This window comes from Dreissena polymorpha, chromosome 4 (assembly GCF_020536995.1).
Source record: "Dreissena polymorpha isolate Duluth1 chromosome 4, UMN_Dpol_1.0, whole genome shotgun sequence".
NCBI lineage: Eukaryota > Metazoa > Mollusca > Bivalvia > Myida > Dreissenidae > Dreissena > Dreissena polymorpha.
In genome coordinates, this window is record NC_068358.1 from 80,812,356 (window position 1) to 80,827,283 (window position 14,928).

Genomic DNA, 14,928 nt, shown 5'->3' on the forward strand with positions numbered 1-14,928 from the left:
AATGTTTTCATGACTTCACTGGGTGTTAGGTGACAAATGCCATAATTGATAACACCGTTATAGAACATTATTGGCTCTGTTGAGTACTTTTCCATATGTTATGCCTTCTGCAATTGCAAGTATTAGTTTGAATGCATTTTTATGCAACAGCCAATGAAGTGTTTGTACATTTCATTAACTTACTATAGATTTCTATTTTGATGTTCATTAGTTTTTTCGCACCACCAAATTCCATGTTGTGGTTATTGTCGGTGGTCCTTTCAAAATTTGAAGATTATATTGAATAATTGACATCTGGGCTTTTGCTCACTATTTGAGGAATATGAACAATACAAGATCTGCAACGTTATTTTTTATCAGAATAAAATATTACACATTGAAGTCCTGGTTTCATGACAGTGCAATGTTTTTTATGTTGTCTGCATTATTTCCTATGCAATTATTTTTACAACAGAACTATAAGCAAGATAATAAAGAATGAATAAGTTATAGTCAAAAAAGGCCTTGGGTAACTTATGAATTTTTTTAAGTTTGAAGTTGTAAATGAAATTACTACTTGGGAATTTTGTTGTTCTTATACATTACTGTTGCTTTGTTTCAGGTTTGAAGACCATAGTGAACTCATTACTTCGAGCTTTCAAGATGTTACTGGAGGTTATGATGCTCATAACGTTCTGTCTTATGGTGTTTGCACTATTTGCCCTACAAATCTACATGGGCAGCCTGCGACAGAAGTGTGTGGCTGATTTTCTGCCCAACAGCACCATCAGCTTCAATGACCACATCAAGGACTCAAGTAGGTCCCAAGATCATCAAGTAAAGAGCTGGTATCCAATTATGGTGTCTACCTAGCTGAAGGGAGGTCTTGATGTTTATTTCCCACAATGGGAGTTTACCCTTTACCTCTCATATATGCATGTTTGTCACTTAGAAAATCGAATTTCTTAATAGATTCAGTTTTTAAAAGGCTTCATTTCCAACACGAAGGTACTGATGAGCAGCAAACAGCATTAAACCTGAAGAGCCTAACATGCTGTTCTGGTTTTATGCTGTTTCCATTTAGCCAATTTCACTTGCTTCTAAGCCGGAAACGGTTAAGAACTCCCCAAACACAGCAAGTACTGTTTCTATCCTTGAAACAAATTAGAGTGTGCCTCAATAAGCCACATGATTTTGATTCAGTTGACCTAAAATGAATAGGTTTGCAAATACAATCTTGAAGGAATTCCAGTATCACAAATGTGCTTGATTTTTCTCATTATCAGCACATGGCTTTCTAGCTCAGTTGGTAGAGTGCTGTACTCAAAATCACAAGATCAGTGGCTGGATCCTTGGCCTGGTCTCATAACTTGTGTGGGCATGAGTCAGGAGAGCTTTTCTGGGGCCATTCTTCCCCTAGCCCAACCTTTGATTCAAGAAGGTCTTTTGTCAGTTACGGGTATAAGTATGTGAATTTAGTACTTGTTAACTAGCTTACCAAGGAATAGTAAAGAGTTGGTTAACCAACCACCATTTTATGATGTTAGTACTGTTGAAAGCGGCAAACAATCCAACTAAAACAAAAACAAACCAATCACAGATTAATTATGACCCCGTTTAAAGTAGTGGGGGTAAGTTGCATTGCATTTGATGTCAGTCTATCTGTCTGTTGGTTATTAGACCTTTTGTCCCATACAAAATCGAGAGAACTACAACCATGCAAATTGGTATGATTTATACTTGGGACGAAAGGAAGACATCTTTTGTTTTTGAGGTCAACAGGTAAAAGAGCACAGGGGCTTGTTAAAGTAAATTTGTTTCAACAAGATATCATGTGAATGCTTTGACCTATGGTCATGAATATTCGTATAGTGGTTACTTTGTAGATGACTTTTTAGGGATGACACCTATTGATTTTAAGGTCATCACGTCAAAGATCATGGTTGCAGGTTCTTGTAACAGGAAATATGTTACTGCATTAATTTTTGAGAGCGCTTAGACCTGCAAACATGAAAATTGGTATAGTGGTTACATGAGATGAATAGAGGACGCATTTTGATCTTCAGGTTTTCAGGTCACATTTATCAAGAAATATTTCCTCATGATACCTAGAGAATGGTTTTGCCTCCACTCAACAAAATTGCTTGTTACATACAAGGAAATAATAATGCAGATTGATTTTAAGGTCACCAAGTTTAAAGTCAAGGTCACAATGACTTGTAACTCAAAATTTGTTTCCACATAATAATTTGAGAACCCTTTGATAGATGATCATGCCAATCAGTGTTTTGGTAACTTGGGTGGAAAGAAATTGAAAGCTGTAGCTAAAAATAAATCTTTTTAATACTTCTGAAACAGAACCAGAACTGGAAGTAAATATCTTTAGATTTCTTCATGCTATGAGATTTAACAAATGTCCTCCTGATTGCAAAGAGGACATTTTACCCACTGCATAATTACTGATTTATTGAACACGATCATGAAATTTATATAAAAGTTTACTTCAACTTACTTACTTAAACTTCTTAAAAGCTTACAATGTAAGCCTGCATTTGATCATTTTCATATAATAATAAAAAGAAGTATATTTCACTGTGTTGATTTTAAGAAACTTTTTGACAAGTTTATTGCGCAATGTGGACAGTTAGTTCACAGTCCTATCTGTGTTGAACTCAATCTGTTTTGACATACTGCCAGAGTAATTAGTGGGATCAATAGCCTGCGATTCTAACGATGAACAATTAAGGGTCAACCATGTCACATTGCAATATGGAAATCCATTTATGTTTACTACCACACTGGAATACATAAAATACTTACATTCAGAGATACTTTTGATAGGTACATTTGATAGGAACACATTGAATACAATGTTAATTGAAATATGACAGCTGAATTTGGATTGATAAAAATATCACCAGTCCTATTGTCATAAATTCATGAAGTTGCAATTTTGAAGTTCAAGTTCAAAGTTGTTTGTGATATACATTACATTACAGTTCAACATTTTTCGCAATGGTAATGACTGTTATATAAACGGTGACAGTTAAGATGATTATGGTGCATGTTTACCAATCAACTTAAATCATCAAAGAAGAAATTCTTTTCAGTATGAAAGTCATAATTTATTAAAGGCACAGTAAAACAATTAATATCAAATTTTTATTTCAAAAGGTTAATTAGTCAATTATTATGAAAATGTTGATGGCTATGATGATAACCATGATAGTGGTTATGAATATGTGATGAAAATATTGATAGTATACTAGTAGTCATGGTAATTATTAGAATTATTATTATGATTATTATTTACATTATTATTATGTTAGATGTGGTAGTGGATGTTTATGCTGCTGCTGATGATGATGATACTGATGATGATGTTAATTACAATGATGTTGGTGGTTGTGATGGTGATTATTACGGTAATGATGGCAATGACAATGATTGATATAAATGATATTGTTGATGATTATGATAATTATGATGATGATGATGCTGATGATGATTATGATGATGACAACGATGTTGATGATGACGATGACTTACGACGACAATGATAATAATGATGGTGGTAGTGGTTGTGGTGGTGATGGTGGTGGTAGTGGAGACAATTAGTTGATGATTATTGAAGTGAAAAATGATGACTTGATGTCTATGATTTACAGACAACTGGTATAAGGGAGGGTACCTCTGTGGAAACAGCTCGGGGACACAGACCTGTCCTGATAATTACACCTGCATGAAGGATATTGGTGACAACCCACGCTGGGGTTACGTGAGCTTTGACCACTTTGGATACGCTATGCTGACCTCTTTCCAGCTCATTACTATGGACTTCTGGGAAGATACCTATAACATGGTACCATCTGCTTTTCTCAGGCTTGTTTTCTGTCTTTTGGAAACGTGTTAAATAATTTAGATAAATGTTGGCACCAGTTTTAATTCGCCTCTTGTACTTTCCTTGAAATGTGTTATTATTTTTTTTAGCTGGACTATTATATATGAAACATATATAGTGGAGCTATCCTACTCACTCCCTTGTCAGCGTTTCTGTTAGCGTTAGCGTGCAAATGCTTAAGTTTTCATACTACCCCAACTATTTTCATTGTCCCTTGACATATTGCTTTCATATTTTGCATACTTGTTTACCAACATGACCCCAACCTAGAAACAAGTGCAGACAACTCTATCAAGCATTTTGTCATAATTATGGCCCCTTTTCCATTTATAATATGCAGCAGTTGTTAAAGTTTTCGTTCTACCCCATTTATTTTCATTGTCCCTTGACATATTGCTTTTATATTTTGCATACTTGTTAACCAACATCACCCCAACCTATAAACAAGAGCAGACAACTCTATCAAGCATTTTGTCATAATTATTGCCCCTTTTTTACTTAGAATATGCACATTATTGATAAATCTATGTTAAAGTTTGCGTACTACCCAAAATATTTCCTATATCCTTTGACATATTGCTTTTATATGTTGCATACTTGTTAACCAACATGACCCCAACCTATAAACAAGAGCAGACCACTGTATCAAGCTTTTTTACATAATTATGGCCTATTTTACACTAAGATAATTGAACATTTTGCTTAAATTGCCATAACTTCCTTATTTATGATCATATTTTATTATTACTTTGACAAAACAACACTTACCTGAATACCACAATGGATTCCACCCAAACAATACCCCACACCCCTACCCAGAATCCCTCCCCCCTCCCCAACATCCCCCCCCCCTTCCCCCCCATTTTTTTTTTAAACATCATCTAATTAATAACCCCACCAACATTATACCCCCCTCTCATCCCCCCCGACCCCCAATTTATTTTTTTAAACATCTAATAAATTACCACACCCCACATTATACCCCCTCTCACCCCGCCTCTACCCCCCCCCCCCCCCCCAAAAAAAAATTTTTTTTTCCTTTTTTTTATTTTTGAAAGATCGTCTAATAAATGACCACACCCCACATTATAACCCCTCTCAAACCCCCCCCCCCCCCAAATTTTTATTTTTTTTCCTTTTTTTATTTTTGAAAGATCGTCTAATAAATTATTGAATATGAACAATTTCCCCATGATGGCTTACGTTATAATGTCAAGCACTTGAATAGTCGAGTGCGCTGTCCTCTGACAGCTCTTGTTAATTAATACATTAATATATTACTTTGATTCAGTAAAATGGAATTTTTCAAAAGGAAAACAGGACAGAACTTAATTTAACCAAAGGATACAATATATTTACAAACAGAGCAATCATACACAACACAATATCAAGAAATTAAAGCGTTGTTCTTTTATCAGCTTTAAAAGACTGTAAGAATCATTGGCGTCAAGAACAAAATCTCACACTTATGTCTCTTTTTACTGTAGTGTGCGGTATTCTCATTACATAGATCCATGTCAACCCAATATTTACTCAACACATTGTGAAGATATGTCAAACAGAAGGTTTATAATCTTGTTGCCACAGATGAATGCATCTGATTCTTTGTTTAAGAATTCCATTGCATGCTGGGTAATTTGTCTTCTGCTAAAATGTTGTCTGCTGAATTTCTAAAATTAGCATTTTCTTCGATTTTTTTCAAAGAATACTATCCGAATAGCAAACAATTTGGATCCTGATGAGACGCCACATTCTGTGGCGTCTCATCTGGATCCAAACTGTTTGCAAAGGCCTTCAAAATTTGGTTCCTGCACTGAAAGGGTTAAGAATTCCATTGCATTAATTAACACATGTCCTATCCACGTTATTCTATGCATTTTTATGAGCATTTTCTTGTACTGGATATTTTAAAGTTTTGAGATAATTATAAGGAAATACCCAATAACAGAAAACATAGCTGCTTAAAAGCAATTTCTGTATATGCTTTCAAAAATTGATAAGAAGAAAAGTATCTCATGGGACTAGTAGAGTATTTTTGGACAAAAATAAGTGTAAGTAAAACTTTTTTAGTGCAAAACACACAAACATACATCATTCATATGAAATGAGTAAATGTTAACACTGTGAGCATTTTGAACTTGTTATGAATATTAAAGACCACCTGTGTTCAAACTCAAATGTTCTCACATCATGTGCAGGTTTTGCAGACATCAGGTCCCCTGAACGTGATCTTTTTCATCGTGGTCATCTTCTTTGGTGCGTTCTACCTGATTAACCTGTTGTTGGCCGTAGTTGCCATGTCCTACGAGCAGGAATCAGAGGCAGCAGGAAAGGTGGGTAACTATTGCTGGGAGCATAACTCTGGCATGGTGTGGTGATTCAACCACCTTATTTTGTAATTAGATATACATTAAGGTACAATTTTATAGCTTTGGATGGCAATGAATTTTGAAATAATGATAGCTTTTTGGAATAAAATTGATTTATTTGAATGTTAACTCATTTATTATTGTAAGGAAATATTAATTGTGAAAACAAAGTCAATCTGCACATCTGTAGTCATATGTTCATTTTTCCTAAGATTTTATTGTGTGCATGTTATAAAAAAGCTGTAAGTTTTTTCATAAAATGTATTTTGCATTTGATATTTTTCTTAATTTTTAATGCATCACAAAATGTTTGTTTTTTAATTTCAACATACCTATAAGCTTTTTTTATAAATATTGTGTTTTTTTAATGCACAATGTACTTCTGCCAAGCAATAGTGCACCATGTGTAACCGACTCATGCCCAATACTGTCCAGTGCTTACTGTGCCTTGTTGTTTAATGCTGCTAAACTAAGGCTGACCGTATACTGGCACGCAGAAGAGCGCGTACTGATGCCAAGTTGAAGGTGGTAATAACATCTAGGTTACTGCATCATAATCCCTCTGGCTCTTTCATCATCATTGTCTTTTCATGTATTGTATTAATTTAATTCAATTTTAAACTACATTTTGCTAAAGTTTTGAAATAATAATGAAATGAAAAGTTTCTGAAATCTGTGATAAAGTTTACATTAGTTAAAATTTGTCAGAAACATGTTAATTATATAATCTATCAGTGTGTTCTTAACTTGTTCATGCTTCATGCATTTTTTAATGGTATGTTGAATTCCCAGTATTGTTATTTCATCTGCAGCCAATTGGATAAATATTGATAACTTTAGCCAATCCAAAAGATAACCTTTATTCCGATAAAGATGACCCATGTCAAATGCCTTGGCTAAATCTTATCAAAAACTTAACCAAAACATGAACCTGTTCGGATATCTATTTATTTTATACAATCACTAACCAAAAAGATATCCTTAAATTAAAGATAACCAAAAGTTATTGGCTGGATAAGAGTTTGTCCAGATTTATACATTTAGCTACCTAGTCACTTGTATCATTCAATTGAAAACAGATCTAATATTAGGGTCCTTTTTAGTTATAACTTACCTCGTCTGTTGCTGTTAAAATAATTTTATTTGGCTATGATTGAAGGACCTTAATGACTGCATATTTGTTATTTCCTTTTTTTCAATAAGTCAAAGTATATTAGAATGATGTTGAAAATTCTTGTTAAACTATTAATTTTGGTAATATACATTGCCATGTTTGACTTGGGATCTGTAGATGATTTTCATTACTCATCAAAACCCTTGAAAATTGCTGTGCATTATATTTTAGTTCACTTTTTAAACTGCCCTGGTGTGCTGTTATTTTGTAGTCACTGATTTGTATTAGCTATGTTTATTGCTGTTACAAGCATTGTTTGAAACCAACTTGAGTAAAACCTTTCTTGTCTTATAACTGAGAAATCAAATCTATTGATTATGAGAATCAGAAGCTGGCCTGAACCTCTTGAGAACTAATGTGAGTAAAGTGAATGGAAAATATTACTCTTCTTTGTCCAAAAATTGTAGAATGCTGTACAACACCTTCTTCTTGCCAATCACTCTGATGAAAGTCCATCTCTCTGAGCAGGAGTAGCCATGTGCTGCTGAAGACCTTTCCTTGCACTGTGGTTGATTATCTGATGTACATCTCTAATCATATGAGATGCGTGCTGAGAAAACTGGTAATAATGCATGTGCGTAAAGTGTCGTCCCAGATTAGCCTGTGCAGTAGGCACAGGCTAATCAGGGACGACACTTTCCGCTATGGTATTTTTAGTTTCAAGGAAGTCCCTCCTTACCGAAAATCAAGTTTACTCTGAAAGTGTCGTCCCTGATTAGCCTGTGCGAACTGCACAGGCTAATCTGGGATGACACTTTACACACATGCATTAAGCCCTGTTTTCTAAGAACAAGACTCATATCAACTAGCCATTGTTTTCACTGTCCCAAACTTTGCAAACAAGAAATGTTTTCATTAAGCTGCGCTGAAAACATGTTATTTCTCTATGTTTACCCACCAAAGCAGTACTTTTGAGGCTTTTGATAGCAATAGTCACATGGTCGACACATCATCTACTTGAATCATATTTTGAGGGTTGAGCAAGAAATAATTCAATCCATGACAGAATCGTTACACTGGATATACCATTTTTGCGCTGAAACCAGGACACTTCATCTTTGTTTTTATCCATTGCTATAAGTAAAGCTTTGTATTTTGAATGCCTTTGGTTGAAACAACATCATATCTCATTTCTTCCTGCAGTGGCATTTTCAGAGAAAACAGGGTAAACAGGTAAACACACATTCTCATTAAAATCATGTCCAGTCTGATCTCGTGTATTATCCACTGATTCGATCTTATGACATCACATAAGAGGTCTAATTAAGATTTCCATTCAATAACCAATCAAATTGTTGTCCTCAAAAGACTTTCACATGCTTGTTCACTCGAAAAGGATAACAGCCTAACATTTGTTAGTAAGTAAATATTTTGTTGAAAAATTAATATTTTCGAATTAAGTTGAAGGTCACCTGAATGTGATGTCACAGCAACAAATGCTTTAACAAATGTAAGGATTTGATTTTAATGTGATTGGGTTATTTCACAGACAAACAGCCAGTGCCAAATTCAAACAGTTATAACCAGGGCATGACAATGATATGGGCCTTGCTCTGTGAAAAAGTGGTTTAATGCATGTGGGTAAAGTGTCGCCCAGATTAGCCTGTGCAGTTCACACAGGCTTATCAGGGATGACACTTTTTGCCTTAACTTCCTTTTTCATAAGAAGATACTTTCTTAAAATGAAAAATATCATAAAAGTGGAAAGTGTTGTCCCTGCATGAATAGCCTGTACAGACTGCACAGGCTAATCTGGGTCGGCACTTTACGCATATGTATTTTATCCCTTTTTCACAGAGAACATATTTGAAGGCTCATATTGTGAAGGATAAATTTCAGTGATTGTCCACTAGTTCTGGTACAATCAGTACTCGTTACTTATCAAAATAGGGTTTGATTCATGAACAATGTGTACTGATCAGATTTGTTTTAATGACAGTAACTTACGTTCTTTATAATAAGATTGCAACCTTAAGCCCTGATACACCTTTTTCAAAAAATATTTTCACACCAGTGGTTCAATATTTTGATAAAAAATCACTTGTCATGTATCCCGGATGACCATCATATATTGCTTTTCCAGTAACGTAAATACTTTGTCAGGACAAGTGGACAAGTGGCATTGTCATGCCCTGCTCATTATGCCATGTATTTATCATTAATCATTCTTTATTACTCTATTATTCAGTATAACAAGTTATCAGTATCATATTTGACCACCGAAAGCTTGGCTTAAAGTTTTTGTTCATCAACACATTATTGAATCTTTTGATACATTCAAAGATCAACATTTTTTTTTAGAATTTATTAATGTAGAACTATTTTGCTTTATTTTGAACAATGCCTTTCATAAATATTCTGCCATCTTTTCTTAAAATCCTTAGGCAGTGTCTGTAATTGTGGCTTAAAATTACTTGTTTTGAAGCATGTAAAGAGAGGAAAACATTGACCATAAAAATTATAACCAATATGATGAACAAAATATTAGCATAGGCTACCTGCACTGTCCTCTCTGATGGTTTTGGGGATGATTTATGTCTTATGATTTTAGTTCACATTTATAATTATATATTTCACGTTGTTTTTTTACATGTCAGATATGATCAATATTGATAATCTAACAGTCTAAATGATATTGTTTTATTTATGTTTTATATTATTAAACCCCCAGTTAAACTAACAATTTATTTTACCAACCATGTTAACTTGTCTTGTTGTAATACTTATTTATGCCCCCCTTCGAAGAAGGGGGAGTATATTGTTTTGCAAATGTCGGTCGGTCGGTCTGTCGGTCTATCGGTCGGTCCGTCTACCAGATGGTTTCCGGATGATAACTCAAGAACGCTTAGGCTTAGGATCATGAAACTTCATAGGTACATTGATCATTACTGTCAGATGACCCCTATAGATTTTCAGGTCACTAGGTCAAAGGTCAAGGTCACAGTGACTCAAAATAGTAAAATGGTTTCCGGATGATAACTCAAGAATGCTTATGCCTAGGAGCATGAAACTTCATAGGAACATTGATCATGACTGGCAGATGACCCCTATTGATTTTCAGGTCACTAGGTCAAAGGTCAAGGTTACAGTGACTCGAAGCAGTAAAATGGTTTCCGGATGATAACTCAAGAATGCTTGCGCCTAGGATCTTGAAACTTCATAGGTACATTGATCATGACTGTCAGATGAATCCTATTGATTTTCAGGTCACTAGGTCAAAGGTCAAGGTCACAGTGACTCAAAATAGTAAAATGGTTTCCAGATGATAACTCAAGAATGCTTATGCCTAGGATCATGAAACTTCATCATCATGACTTGCAGATGACCCCTATTGATTTTCAGGTCACTATGTCAAAGGTCAAGGTCACAGTGACTCGAAACAGTAAAATGGTTTCCGGATGATAACTCAAGAATGCTTACGCCTAGGATCATGAAACTTCATAGGTACATTGATCATGACTGGCAGATGACCCCTATTGATTTTCAGGTCACTAGGTCAAAGGTCAAGGTCACAATGACTCAAAACAGTAAAATGGTTTCAGGATGGTAACTCAAGAATGTTTACACCTAGGATCATGAAACTTCATAGGAACATTGATCCTGACTGGCAGATGACCCCTATTGATTTTCAGGTCACTAGGTCAAAGGTCAAGGTCACAGTGACTCGAAATAGTAAAATGGTTTCCTGATGAAAACTTGATTGTAGCATATCTAAAACAGGAAGATGGATCTTATTAGTGGAAAAAGCATTGCACAAGATAAAACTATCTTATTTGATTTCATATTTTTAAAGTTATTTCCCTATGTGAAGTGTTACCATATATTTTAATTCAGTCAGAGCATATCTCTAAAACTGATTAATGTATCAACTTCACACTAAATTAGTAGATGGATCGCAGTATTGGAAAAGCAGTTCACAAGAGCTATAAATATTGCTCTCATGTTTGTAGATTTATTTCCTTTTGTTGATTTTTGCGAAAATAATTATTGAAACTAATAGAGGCGTCAAAACTTGAAACTTCATAGGTATGAAGATCTTATAGAGGAGATATGTATAGGAATCATAACTCTTTCTCTCGAATTTATGTAGTTATTTCCTTGTGTTAATATTGGACTTGGTGCAAATAGGTACCATGTGACATTGAAATTAGAAGGCGTATGGTACCTTTTTGCATCAATGGGGGATATTGTCTGATGTTTATCTTACTAAAAAGAGCATCAATTAGTAACTTTTTAAGTAGCTAGATTTCATTTAGGGATAAGCAGTGCACAAGAGCCATAACTCTCTCTTCAATATTTTAGTTATTTTCCTTTGTTTGTTGTTGTTTTTTCATTTAAATTGTGTCTTGAGTATATCTCGACAACTTAAAGAGATACTAACTTCAAACTTAACTGCTAGATAAATCTCAGTGAGGGCATGTTGAGTGCACAGATAACCATCACTCTTGCTCCCATATTCTTAAAGTTATTGCCCTTGATGATTTTTATACTTATCCTTAATCTTTACCCCCCATATTATTGCCAGTCGTCTTTTGTTTTTAAATAATTAAAACTCAAGAATATCTTGAAAACCAAGAGACTGAGGTATCAACTTGAAACAAAAAGTAGATCTCGGGAGATGTGCGCATTTGAGCCTTGTTCTGAGAAAACTGGGCTTAATGCATATGCATAAAGTGTCGTTTCAGATTAGCCTGTGCAATCTGCACAGGCTTATCAGGGACAACACTTTCCGCCTAAACGTGATTTTCAGTAGGGAGGGACTTCATTGAAACTAAAAATACCATAAAAGCGGAAAGAGTCGTCCCTGATTAGCCTGTGCAGACTGCACAGGCTAATCTGGGACGACACTTTACACACATGCATTAAGCTCAGTTTTCTCAGAACGTGGCTCATATTGTTCAATGTCATTGTGTTAAGCATAAAATACAGCTATTGATAGTTGCTCATTTCTGTTTGATCACAAATTTGCCCATATATCCATTTGGCATTGCACTTACCCCTATTGAAACCGATTTCCTTTGCTAAATGTATGTACATCAGCATCGCAGCTATTGACGCATTGTTTTAAGATGTGCGTTCTCCTTTATTCCATTTTTAAGTTATTTTGCGGCAATATTTTTAGGACTTGAAAATATGGGTTCTGAGGATTTATTTGTTTTGAAACAATGGGTTTTTTAGTAAATTAATGTTTCCCGTAAAATGTTACAATCAAAGCTGTAACAGCAAATAATGTTCAATAAATAGGATACTTGTCCATGTGACAAACGTTTAGTATAAAAGTATTACTTACATTTGGCATACCAAAAAGATGGCAGATGACCCCTATTGATTTTTAGGTCAAAGGTCAAGGTCACAGTGACTCGAAATGGTAAAATGATGTCCTGATGATGACTCAATAATGCTTAGGCCTAGGATCAGGAAACTTCATAGGTACATTGATCATGACTGGCAGATGACCCCTATTGATTTTCAGGTCACGAGGTCAAAGGTCAAGGTAACAGTGACTCAAAATAGTAAAATGGTTTCCTGATGATAATTCAAGAATGCTTACCCCTAGGATCATGAAACTTCATAGGTACATAAATCATGTCTGGCAAATGAACCCTATTGATTTTTAGGTCACTAGGTCAAAGGTCATGGTCACAGTGACTCGAAACAGTAAAATGGTTTCCTGATGATAACTCAAGAACAATTAGGCCTAGGATCATGAAACTTCATAGGTACATTGATCATGACTGGCAGTTGACCCCTATTGATTTTCAGGTCACTAGGTCAAAGGTCAAGGTCACAGTGACAAAAAACGTAATCACACAATGGCTGGCATGGGGGGCATGCATGTTTTACAAACAGCCCTTGTTAAAGATTGCGATAAAAATAGCACAGACCTCCATGTTTCTACTTTCTCTATAAACCTTCACGCTAATATTTGCTTCACTTATTTACGCACTAAAATTCTCGGGGTATGTGTACAGCGCAAAAATAGGAAGGTGCTGTAAACATAATTTGGCATATTTTTCTTCTTCTTCATTGTCAATCATATCACAACTATGTTTTCCAACGAATGCTTATATGATTAGACATAACTGTGTTTTTTTATATATATTTAAGTGCAGAAAAAAATGCAAAACACAATAGCCTTGCCTTTGATAATTCATCCATAGATAAATGTCCTCATGGCACATTACTGTCTTTTTCCAGTATTATTCAATTAAATTGTATTGTATATTGTATAATATTTAAGTGCATAAAAAAGCAAAACAAAGGGGGTAAAAATAGCCCTGCCTTAGATAATTCATCCATAGAGAAATGTCCTCATGGCACATTACTGTCTTATTCCAGTATTATTCAATTAAATTGTATTGTATATTGTATAATAGTTAAGTGCATAAAAAAAGCTAAACAAAGGGGGTAAAAATAGCCCTGCCTTTGATAATTCATTCATAGAGAAATGTCCTCATGGCACATTACTGTCTTATTCCAGTATTATTCAATTAAATTGTATTTTTATGTTACACGATCTCAACCCTTTGGCTCATTTTAGCTCCTCACTGCACTCTAGAATGCTAGTGTAGATAATTTGAGTCACGTTCTGAGAAAACTGGGCATAATGCTTGTGCGTAAAGTGTCATCCCAGTTTGCACAGGCTAATCAGGGACGACATTTTTCCGCTTTTATGACATTTTTCGTTTAAATGAAGTCTCTTAGCAAAAATCCAATTTAGGCGGAAAGTGTCATCCCTGATTAGCCTGTGTGGACTGCACAGGCTAATCTGGGATGACACTTTAATCACATGCATTATGCCCATATTTCTCAGAACACGACACATTTTTCTTAAAAGATCCTTACTAGGGGAAAACAGGGCTTAATGCTGAATGCATGTGCATAAATTATTGTCCCAGATTAGCTTGTGCAGTCCGAACAGACTAATCAGGGACTACACTTTCTGCTTTTATGAACTTATTCATTCAAAGGTAAATCTAGTGTATGCGGAAAGTGTTCTGCCTGATTAGCCTGTGACAACACTTTATTCACATGTATTAATCCCTAACAACATTTTATTCACATGTATTAATCCCAGTTTTCTCAGACCAAGGCTTTAATAAAACATTGTTGTTTTATTTTAAAAAGGAGAAACTGGTATGTTTATGTTGGTTGTTTTTGCTCAACATTTGGTACAATATTTAGTTACATTATTTGTTGAATGTTACAACTGAGTTTGTTCATGGTCGGATTTTTATATAATTATAATGTTTATAAATTGAAATATAGTTGACTTTCATATTCTAAATAACCTGTAATTAATTTAAGTAATAATAACTATATGATGTTCAAATTTGGCCATAAAACAGATTATCCTGGCAGTAACGTTGTCATTCATTAAACAATAAGTACCATCAGGAGACATTGCCTCAAAGTTCAAGGTCACACTAAGTGGTCAAAGGTCAAATTAAACCACTTGTTTTGATGTTTGGCTATTGAACTCTTCAAGTTGAATTCATACGCAT

At 34.7% G+C, this 14,928-nt stretch overlaps 2 protein-coding genes across 2 annotated transcripts in view; one reads left to right on the top strand and one right to left on the bottom strand.

Moving 5' to 3' along the window:
* LOC127879302 (molybdopterin synthase catalytic subunit-like) overlaps positions 1-14,928 on the bottom strand; it is a 237,775-nt gene that overhangs the window by 57,411 nt on the left and 165,436 nt on the right. The gene's annotated exons all lie outside the window — the stretch shown is intronic.
* The window catches only part of LOC127879286 (sodium channel protein 1 brain-like), a 118,166-nt gene that overhangs the window by 41,104 nt on the left and 62,134 nt on the right, over positions 1-14,928 (top strand). Inside the window, exons 7-10 of the mRNA XM_052426049.1 lie at positions 602-796; positions 3,648-3,841; positions 6,079-6,213; positions 8,567-8,596. Of these exons, the coding sequence (XP_052282009.1) occupies positions 602-796; positions 3,648-3,841; positions 6,079-6,213; positions 8,567-8,596 (554 nt within the window). The remainder of the gene's footprint in view (positions 1-601; positions 797-3,647; positions 3,842-6,078; positions 6,214-8,566; positions 8,597-14,928) is intronic.